General features: G+C 32.4%; 1 protein-coding gene across 1 annotated transcript in view; it reads left to right on the top strand.

The window, feature by feature from the left end:
- LOC107439018 (kielin/chordin-like protein) overlaps window positions 1–12,007 on the top strand; it is a gene marked incomplete in the record, with an annotated part of 149,883 nt that overhangs the window by 36,246 nt on the left and 101,630 nt on the right. Inside the window, 7 exon segments of the mRNA XM_071188088.1 lie at window positions 1,328–1,541; window positions 4,075–4,184; window positions 4,272–4,364; window positions 6,872–8,666; window positions 10,156–10,349; window positions 10,894–10,973; window positions 11,575–11,665. Coding sequence (XP_071044189.1) covers window positions 1,328–1,541; window positions 4,075–4,184; window positions 4,272–4,364; window positions 6,872–8,666; window positions 10,156–10,349; window positions 10,894–10,973; window positions 11,575–11,665 — 2,577 coding nt within the window.

Consider the following 12,007-nt stretch of genomic DNA (forward strand, 5'->3'; position numbering starts at 1 on the left):
ATGTCGTTATTATTTTGAATATAGAATGAATCTTAAGTCAAGAACTGAATGGCGTAGATGCACTCGTATAGTGATTCTTTGCATTTACTGTTCCCCAATGGTGAGAAAAGGCAGCCCTAGTCTTAGCCAAATCAGCTGACTTCATGGTTAGCTTTTATTTTATTTCATAACCGTCGTTGAACAGCCGACCTAAATTTGGGTTAACAATTACTAATGTTCAACTACGTAGCCTTGTAGTTTTGAACCCAATCCAGATGACTAGAAAACTCTTGGATCGTAGAAATTTGCCTTAATAGAGGACTTTTTGATGGAACCAATCAGCATTTTCGTTACATGGAGAGGAAGACCACGAGAACCTCCCATGGTTAGTATGACTGCAAGGGGACTCTAGCTCATGATCCGTCTACCACTGAGGATATTTCACGTCAACACTTTGGTCAGTGCAAGGCGGATGCGAAATTCGTATCGACCAGCCATCGCTGGGATTCAAACCCGGTTCACCTCATTCAAAGGTGAACGCTCTATCCCCTGAGTCATCGCATTAGTTTGGTTAATTTGTATAACAACTTTATGGTTAGACAATCTAAACATGAAGCTTTAACACAAATGCATGTCAGTTTCCGTATAGCTATGCTAATTGTAGTAACAAAAAAGTGTGTTCATTTCGCTGAAAACGCTTTCCTCGAAAGTGATTCATACGGAATCTGAATCAGAATTTCCTTTGTATATATATATATTAACATATTAACGTCACAAGGAACCCTGTTTTTCCTCTGATTTTCTCCAAAGTTGACATTTGTGTTCAGTATTGTTTATCAAATCTTTATGGAAAGAAATAGGCTTGCACTGCATAGCCTATTGAAATTCTTACATTTACATGAAGTAATTTTTAATCACTAACCAAAATAGAGAACTTAAAACTCACAAAGGAGCTATAATAATACAAATGTTTCTTTAAAATTTCTCATACATTTAAATTTCTCTTACATAATACTATACAAAATAGTTATAATAATACAAATGTTTCTTTGAAATTTCTCATACATAATACTACATGAAAGAGCTATAATAATACAAATGTTTTTTTGAAATTGCTTACACGTAATACTGCACAAGCGAGCCATAATAACGCATACTTTCTCATCTATTCATAAGACAATGCTTAAAACTTCTATAAACAAATTGAATTGGAATTAATATCCACAAATTTTATTGTATTGGCTATAAAATTATTGGTTTCGAACTCATCTGATGCTAACTAATTATTATGTTACATATTTTATCTTTCATTTATACTAATATTATTATTTTCTATACCCTTATTTAGTGATTAATGGCTGTGGTTCTCCTATCAAACGTTGGTACTTTGACGTTCAGAAACAAGATTGTGTATCGTTTTTCTATCAAGGATGTGTTGGAAATGCAAATAATTTTTTTTCTTATTATGCTTGTCGCGTGTCTTGCATGATTGGTGCTTGCTGTTGGAGATATCCTCTGTTTCCTAACAGAATAATAGGATATACCACCGATGGATATGACAGGTTAAAACTATTTCCAAGTTTTTAAATTTTTTAGTTATATGAAGAGTTTGGAGCAATGTAATGATAAGCCACTCTTTTTCTTAAGGGGATTTTTTAGATCAATCTTTTCCTTAGTATTGTTTCCAAACATATTATTTTCCAAACATTATGTAGTTACAGAAATTCCAACTAGATAGCAGCACAATTCAAAAAAACATCTCATTGCGCGCATGGAAATCATGGTGTTATCACCCAAAACGCATCTGAACAGTTATGAAAACGTGGCTTATCACTGTATTGACTCAAACCCTGCATGTTTTAAAATATATTTTAATCAAAATTAAAAAAATATTTAATATTTTCGGTATTGATACAAATATTGGTAAAGTTTAATTTTGTTTTTTTTTCTCCACTTAATTTCGAATGCTCCTAGAATTCAGTTAGGCTATGAATTAATTCTAACAATACACAATGTACAGGATGATATTTAATATATGATAACGGGATGATGTAAATATATATTTTAGAATCCTTGTTAAAAATGACGTTGAAAACATATTCTCATCAAAAGACCTAAATTAACATTCAAATAGGGAAGTTTAAAAAAATGCTATTAAAGTCAAACGAATAGGGAGGCAGGATTAAAAATAGGGAGGCAGGACGTTTGATTGTGCGAGAAAAAAGGATGGGTTAAAAGAATATAATTAGAAAATTCAAACTTTAAAAGACAATCAGATTTTTTTTGTTTTGATACCAGACTTCTTCAATAAAGGATTGTCATATTTTGATAGCTTTTTTTAAAAATCTCAGTTACATACTTATAGATGCCTTAACTCCCCACCATGTTTTACGTGGTTGCGAAGTACCTTTAATTTCCACTCAATTTGTTTTATTTGACCAGGGTTAAAACTTATAAAAACCAAATGAAAGGTCGTATATATTTGTTAAAATTGTTTATATATTGCAGTGGTTCAAATTATTGTACATTAAATTTATTAAATTTAAAGTAAAATGATAAGGAATGAAACTTTACTACTTAAAGTATTTAACAAAAATCTCAAGTTTAAACAGGCGAAGTTAGCATGTCTGCATATTGTGTGCCAAACGTGTTAACTTCTTTTGTCTTTACTTCGATAAAATATAAATATATAGATAAATATATCTAAAAATACATAAATAATGTCTAAAAATATAGATAAGGAGCGGTAACTATGGAACACCTTCTATATTTCTTATAACCCAGTTTGCATAGATATATGTATAAACTTGCTTCCACTAAGGCCGAAATAAAAAATATTTTGTAATGTGAGCAAAATAAAAATCGGATCACCCAGAATAACTTTTTATCCAATGATCGGATCTTCTTGTTCTAGGACTCAATCTTGTTGGTTTGAGGGGGTAACTTCAAATATGCTAATTAATTAATGCAGACGATATTTAAAGTTACGAAATCCGACACGAAAATGTACTTTCTCTGAGTAAACGTCTACTTTCTTTCTTCAGATTCAGACTTTTGTCCCTCAAAACATAAGAAGTAGCCGCAATCTGTGAAATATGATCCCATTAATTTGGTCAGGAGAGCTGTCCAAAGTTTTGACCCCTTAATGTAAATTTTACTATGTCTCGAGAATTTTTTAAGCTAAATGAAAAATTTTTGCGCACAATTATCAAATTTGTTTATCCATAGATAATTCCATGCAAAATATAACTTTTAGTAAATATTTATTATTTTTTTTTATCATTTTATTTAAGAATAGTAAAATTAATACGATTTTTTCGTCATTTTAAAGAATGCAATTTTAAGTGGAAAAATACAAAATGTGAGCAAAATTGGTCGAGTAGTTCCTGAAAACTCAAATTTAAGAAAAACTCGACTTTTTCAAAATTCTTTTTCTCAAGTGCTAGTTGACCGATTTCGCTCAAATTTTGTATTTATCCATTTAAAATTTCACTCTTTAAAATGATGTAAAATTTTTTATACCTTACTATTCAAAAAATTTTTGACCATTATTAAATAATATAATCACACACACTCTCACATAGAAAACAATAAATATTTACTGAAAGTTATATCATAGAATATCTTTGGATATAACTGTGTTCCGAAGATTTATCAGTTCGCTTAAAAATTCCTGAGTTGTGGTGAAATACGAAAAAAGTAAAATATTAGCATTAAGTGGTCTAAACTCCCTTTGCTTTGGGGGTCAGAAATCCGATTCTGTCGAAAAAAATTAATTATACGTTTATTCAGAGAAACTGCGTTTTTGTGCTGATTTCGACAGCACTAATTAATTAGCACAGTTGTAATCACCCTTTTAAACCATTTAAACTGAGTCCTAGAATGTAAAGATCTGAATTAGATCAAATGTTATTTAGGTAATCCGTTCATTTTTTTGCAACAATGTAAAAGATATCGACTTGTGTACTTGGAAGTAAATGAAACAACGATAACATGTATCTAGTTCATTAATCTTTCAATTATAGCATTTTAGTCGAAATACCAACCTTGCTCAAATCTGATATTTTGCACCTCATCTTACCATATTTGCTTTAGGTATGGTTTTAATTTGGATGGAAGATCAAAAGAAAACGAGAAACGAAATGCAGAAAATGGTTTTGGTGGTTCAAAAGGAATTTTCAGGTTTAATGGATTAGACTATCAAGGTATTTATCTAAATATAAATTAAAAAAAATGTTTTTTCCTGCAAAAATCTACCAACTTTAAATAATCTGTTTTATTATGTTTTCTAGGTTATGATAAAAAAGGATTTAATGCATCCAGATTAGACAGACAAGGCTATAATTTTGATGGATATCACATTAAAACTAAGTTCAATTTGTCTGGTAAGCTGTTTAAAATATTAGATGTTTTAGTTGGGGTGGACCAAAAACAAGTGCCAAGTTACAACAATATCTACATTTTTTATAAGAGACATTTTTTGTCAAAGAAGTGGGGACGGAGAGTAAAGCTCTAAATCTCCTTCTACACATATTTATTACATTTTCACAAATTAATTGACGATGGATATTTCTCAGTTCGTTAGTATCTTTCGAAACATCTAAATACAAGGCCGAAATTCAATTAAAATATAAATATAAATCATGTGGTATTTTACAATCTTATTTTGAGCGTGGTAGCTCAGTGGTTAGAGAATCAGACTCAGGTCCGGCAGGGTCAGAGTTCGATACTCGACTCCGCCAAGACCCACCGAGTACATGCGGTTGACGTACTCGTGAAATCTTTGGAATCGAAAGTCCAGTGGTTGATCTGAAGAAAATTTCCTTCCCCTTCAGATCTATGTCTAAATTGTGGAAGAAGCCTCACGACTGAGTAGTGCTGCCGTCATTCTGGAGGGTGCAAAGCTAAGACGTGCTTTCACCCTTGTGGTGCTCTCTTGTCAAACGAAAAGGCTCCTTCCTGATTGAATTCTCAAGGCCAATGGCTGGAGAGCTTGACGTTTCCAAGTTTCATTAGAAACAACAACATTATTCGTTTTTCTCACAAAATTATGTGCATATAATTCAGCATGTTTTGAAGAGTATTGTACGTCAGCTTCAGTATTGTTCGTCAGTCTGTTTTTAGAATTTAGATAAATATCTTTGTTTTTGCGTGGTTTTAGTTATCAGATTTTTTCTGCATCCCATAAATTAGTTGTTATCAGTTTAAAGAAAAATAAAATAAAATTTAAAAAAAATCTAAACACAGACAACCGATTACTTACCAATCGCATTATTTTATTGCTTTACATTTTTGAGAAAAATCCATAAAATATCTAAAAGTTCTAAAGCGCCATTTCTTAAATTCATTCGAAGACTTATTCTCTTAATAGACTTAATCTTAACCAACGTCTTTATTTTCGACTTCTTTTTAGAGGTATTATTCGGTACTGCCGAATAATAGTCTGTCAAATGCTTGTTAAGAACATAAAAACAACTAAAATGAGGTCTTACCTGACATCTAAGATAGCGAGGGAAGAGGTCACTTAACTGACATTTGCATTTTAGTATTTTTAACTATTTTTATTTCATGACAAGCTGGCTTCCTAAAATATGGTTTTTGGTGCCTGTAAAAATTTGAATTTAATCTACTGCGATGTTTTTAGAATAAGGAAGTATACACCTTCTCATTAATATTCATTACAACTCTCAGTAAATCTTATATACTTTCTACATTTTCTTCGACATATTGTTTGACTATATTGTTTGAGAAATTCCCCACTCATCAAGGAAAAAAATATCAACAGAACCACCTTAGCAAGTATTGAATTTTCTGTTTTAGTCGTTTTGTCTTCCAGAGTGTCGTTTAATGTATACAGAAAATACACTCCATTAAACGGTTTATATAAAAAAACGGTGACGCATTGAAGTTACAAACATTCCAAGTTGTTGTTGACGTATGCCTGTTTAGGCAGAAGGGGTGCGATTGTTCTTGTTTTTCAGTGGTGCCATCTATGGCCAAGAATTCTACTTCTGCCACACCGTAAATCGTACCCGTTTATAGGGCGGACCCATTCATACATCCATTCATTCATCCACGGATCGTAATTTTGACCTGAATCAGAGAACTATCGATCTCCAATCCAGTACCCCCAGAGGTATTGATTTGTTATGGAAACATGGAGGACTTTTACGACTCGACAGATTTAACGTGCATCAGTCACTTTACTTCACGGGGAGTCTTCGAACGCTGGATTCGAACGCACGAACTCTCAGACATGGGCCCAGTGCCCAACCGACCAGCCTATCCCGGCCAACATTCCAAATACTCACTGGGTATTAGTCACATTTTTATTTACTCTTTTAATCATTAGTATTTATCATAAATGTTACCCATTCGTTACAAAATACAATTTTATTTTAGTTAAAGGAGTTGTAGCCTAGTATCTTGCACTAATTAACCCTCTTAATCATTTGCACTCTGAGTAAATTACTACGTTAAATTACGCTTTGACGCAGAATTTGTATTAAAGAGATTTTTCATTATTTTATATTAAATTAAGTAGCAATAAGGAAAAAAATAGTAATTTTTGGTTATGAAATACTGCATGAAACAACACGTTTCATGCTGTATTTCTGCGTTTGCTGTATTTCTATCTTTTTTGCGTTAAAGGTAAAATCTTCCAAACACAGCCCCTCTCAAATAGTATGCAATCTTTTTATTTCATATTAAATGACCAAAAATAATGTTTTTAAATATTAAAGTATAAAATTGAGTGGTGATTTGTGATGTCATTTCAACGGAGTCTACTAAGGTTAAATTTTGAAGTGATAATGTTTTAAATGAGCAAAGGAACTATATAATTTCATTGTATATTTATAAATTATAATTATTTGAATTATTAAACTTTTAGGATACAATTCTTTCGGAGATTATGATGGAATTATTGAATTTGGTGAGTCTAGTTACAATAATGAAGGATATAATAGAGCAGGTTTCAATTGTCAAGGCAATAATGTAGAAGGATGGGATAACTATGGTACAAGTAATGGATGGAATTTTGATTGCAGAGCAATGAATCTGAAAGACTGTCAGAAGATGGAGAAAGATTCGCCAACATCGTACCAAGTAATATCTTTTACACCTGGTAAAAGATGCGAGGAAGTAAATTGTGAAAAGAAATGCGGATGCAATTTTCTTCATGATATCTACTCAATACATGAGCAAATCCCTATTGGTTGTGGTAATTGTGAATGTTCGGAAACTGGTCGAATTTCCTGCCCGTGTGCTACAGTGAGCATGCGCAAAGAAATTAGGGATATGACAACTGAAGATTTGAAACGATTTCAAGATGCTGTTAAGTACCTTGCGTTAAAAGGTCATCCATCAATTTGGCAAAATTTAACGAATATATTTACAAATGCTTTACCACAGTTTCATGGAAACCCATATTTCTTGCCATGGATTCGATATTATTTACGCTTAGTCGAAATGAAATTACAAGAAATCGATTGCTCGGTCACGTTACCATATTTTGAATGGACTATGGATGTTGGAAGCTTAGATTCATCATTTGTTTGGCAGGCAAATATTTTCGGCGGGAATGGTGACAGAACTAGAAATTATTGCGTTAGGAACCACCCTTTTAAAAGTCACGAACCACCATATTGGAGTGCTTGTTTGAGACGCAATTTTAATCTCTCAGTGTCTTTGCCAAACGCTGTAGAGATTGAAAAAGTTTTAAGATTGCAAACATATGAGGAATTTAACTACCAAATCGAGGAGATCAGTAGCTTGTTTCATTTATTTGTTGGAGGACACATGGCAACAGCTGAAGCTGCATATGATCCCATTTTCTTTGCTCATTATGCTTTTATTGATAAACTTTGGGATATATGGGTCGCTAGAGACCCAAACCGTTTGCTGACTTACCCACAAGATAAGCGATATATACCCTTGGCGCCTTTTAGTGTACTGCCTGATGATGTGTTTCTCAGTGAATTTCAGCTATGTGTACATTACATTGAAATCACAGAAGGGGCACCATGTACCGATGACTCCATGGCTGCTTTTCATGATAAATATATGGACAACTCGCAATTCAAAACATTCGATATAAGTGGCTATGATGTAGATGGTTATGATTCCTTTGGATATGATCGCATGGGATATACAAAAACAGGATTTTCTAGAAATTCTTTTAATCGAGATGGATTAGATGCGTCAGGTTTCGATGAACAAGGATTCAATCGCTATGGGTTTGATAGATATGGATGCAACTCTATGGGATTTTGTTTTCCAAACTCTCTTGATGGTTCTGCTGCTATTCCAATGCCATCTCCTTGGGAGGAATTCAGTGAATTAGGTTATAGACCGACCGGTTTTGATTTTCATGGCTATGACATATACGGTTTTGATTCTAACGGGCGTGATGCAAATAATTGTTCATACTTTTTTAATGGTCCTTTTTATCCGATATTCATGAAAAATGCCAAACGGAAGTTAAATACATTACATCCGGAGGAACTTGATCAAATTAAAACGATTTGTTTTGGTATATCCGATGTTCCAGAATGGTGGTTAAATCTCTATTGGATGAATAGAGTAAATCCCGACAGAAAAATTCACATTTCTGCTGCTGTAGAAGATTCATATTCTCCTTTCTTTGGAAAAAACCAAATTTGGTTGGCACCAACGCCAGATGAGAGGTATATATATTTTAATATACTTTTTGCATTGCTAAAATAATTTTTTCATATAGAAAGGTAAACTTTTGTTTTACCTATAGTTGATCTATCTTTATATTGATAAATAAATTTCTTACTATATTTACTGATAGAGCTACGATGGCTCAGGGGTAGAGCGTTTGTCTTCCAATGAGGTGAACCGGGTTCCGCATCCGGCTTGCACCGACCACAGTGCTTACGTAAAATATCCTCAGTGGTAGACGGATCATGGGTTAGATTCCCCTTGCCGTCTAGCTAACCGTGGGAGGTGTTCGTGGTTTTCCTCTCCTTGTATCCCAAATGCGGGTTAGTTTCATCCAAAAATCCTCCACGAAGGCAAATTTCTCCCTAGTAATTGATCTAGGAGTTCCCTTGTTTTTTGGATTGCGTTTAAAATTACAAGGCTATGGCGTTGAACATTAGAAGTTGTAAACCAAAAAAGTGGATCGACTTCTCAACGACGGTTATAAAGTAAAACAAAATATATTTACTGATAGAATGTCTATCATTATAACTTGACTCATATAGTGATTCTGCTATACTTATGAAAATATGGGTCATTTGGAACCAGGACTTATTTCTGGGTCCCTTTTACTAAAAGCGTTCTCGATTTAAATTATTATTTTTACACTTTTTTCTCCATTCATTAACAATCACATTGATCACATTCAATCATTCTCCCTTTATTAATATTCTCATTCATAAATAATCTATCTACTGATAGAGTAAGCGGATTCACAGCTTCTATATTCTCTACCACAGAGGTTCCCAAATGGTGTTCCATGGAACCCTAGGGCTATCGAGATTTAGGACTTGTTAGCGATATGCAAAACACAGATATTTAAAAACATATAATGAAAACGCAACAGGAGCACCATTTCTGTTAAGTAACAGGATTATTTTCCCATTTTCAGTATTTTTTTATCCTTATCATTTAAACTTTTCTGTCATTAAACTCTTTAATTTACTTTCATACTGGCGTTTTCTTCTAACTTTTTATTAATATTTTAATAAATTTTCTATCTTCATATATATATATATATATATATATATATATATATATATACCCAATACCGACACAATTTTTTGGCTTTAAGGCTACTAATGTTCAACTCCGTAGCCTTGTAATTTTGAACCAATCTAGAAGACAAGGAAGCTTCTGGATCAGTTTCCCCAGAGGTATTGATTTGCTATGGGAACATGGAGGACTTTGTGACTTGACAGATTTAGCGTGCACCAGTCACCATTTACTGCACGGGGAGTCCTCGGCCGACGGGAATCGAACCCACGAACTCTTGAACATGGGCCCAGCGCCCTATCGACCTCTATCCTCATATAAAAAATATTCTAGTGATAGATTGCCAAAGACTCTTGTAAACAAAATGCGGAAATATCAATTTGTCAATGAAACAATTATTTTACCTCAAGCTTATACATGAGATAATTGTTATTATTATTTTTTTATGTATAGATTCTGTTTTCGTCTATATCATCACTCAAAATGTGATTTGAATAAACCTCCGATACCTTGTCCATTTCATACTTGCAATTCTGCTGTCTGCCCAACTGTCCCAAGTGCTCGATGCAGAAGTTTTGGCTGCGGGTCGTGTGAAGCAAATTATTTGAATGTCATAACACAGAAACCAACATCTTGCAATCAAAATGGTAAGATTAAGAAATAGATCATTATCTAAAAAAATAATCCCAAGAAACTGAAATGGTGAGAAATTAGTTGATTAAAAAGTTCATTCACTTCAAAAATATACAAATTGCAACTATACAAATTGGATATTCCCTTGATAATGACATTAGTTCCTCACTACCTCTCCATAGCGCGTGGAAATGCATTTTACCCTGATTTGCCCCTTTCAACCACTGTGGTTTTTCTTGTCCTGCTTTTAATATTTTTTTCACTTTCGGCTACTTTTGTTTTCCTAGTTTTATTTCTCACTTTTATTTTTCCATTTTTCGCTGGCAACTTTACGTTTTATATTTCAAATCACTTTTGTTTTTTCTCATTAACGTCTGGCAAATCTTGAAAATGGGCGTCATTTCTGAGAGCTTGAAACATGTCGACCGTAATTTCCTATTTGTATATTTTTTTAAAGCGAGTGAAGTTTTTAATCAAGTAAAATTATTATCTATTTTAATAAATAAACAAAGTCAACTTTTTTTTAATAATCTGTGTGAACCTGACCATTATTTACAGATTGTATTTCAATGGACGGAAATATAAAAGTTGATGGAGACGTTTGGGAAGAAGATTCGTGCTACAGTTGCAATTGCCAGGTTGTAAAAGTATTATTATTTTTATTTCATGAACTGTTTGATATTTGTGGTAAATATGGGTGCATGCACTCACCTCCAATAAGTCAATACTGAGATCACCCGATCTCCGCACTCCTTCACCGCCTAATCGTGTATGAACTTTTACGGGCTTTGAAAACATGAGGATATTGCATTAAAATTAATTTCTAATAATATAAGATATGAAAAAAATAATTTATTAAAAGAAAATATTTTTGTGCTGGAAGTTATTACACAATATTATTTAAAATTTTCCTTCAGAAAGAACAATACTTTTCATCGTTTTTGGAGAAACTCTTATTTTTCTTAATTTTTATAGAGTAATTTAATTAATTCATAGATATTCATTTAAAATATTATTTTTAGGTATAAAATTTCTATCACAGTTAAAAAAATAAAATAAAAAATAACCCACAATGCGATTTTTTTTACTTTCAATAATATGAAAGTATTGGCTTGCTCGGACTATACTATAAGAAACTAATAATTTCTTTTTCACAGAAAATATAAAGGTTTAATTTCTGCTATGATTTTTAGCTACAATTTTTTTCAAGCTAACAATAATCTTTCTTTTTTTTTAAAGTCAGGATTAGTTTCTTGCTCATCAATTCAGTGTGAAACAGAATGTGATCATCCTGTTGTTGTTCCAGGCTCCTGCTGCCCAATTTGTGATGGTATGATATTTATTCTAATATTTTGGATGGAAGTTGTGTTATTTTAAATTTTCCTAGATTCAATAAAAAATCAGAATTTTTATAAATGATTATAAAACTTCTGATTAACGGTAAATTTCAAAATTGTCAATTTTGATGAAAAGGGAAGTCATGAATATGTAGCAAAAACGTATAGTGCAAAAAATTGAACGGTTTAATAAATTTTATTTAAATATTATTTCACCATTTTTTCTTAAGTTAATCAGTAGGAAGACCAAAATCCCATTGCGCAGCATTATAAATAGTCCCTAAACTATTCCATTTGGTTCTTATGTGAAACAACCTGAATTCTAATATGGTTTC

The sequence above is a fragment of the Parasteatoda tepidariorum genome, chromosome X2 (assembly GCF_043381705.1).
Source record: "Parasteatoda tepidariorum isolate YZ-2023 chromosome X2, CAS_Ptep_4.0, whole genome shotgun sequence".
Classification (NCBI taxonomy): domain Eukaryota; kingdom Metazoa; phylum Arthropoda; class Arachnida; order Araneae; family Theridiidae; genus Parasteatoda; species Parasteatoda tepidariorum.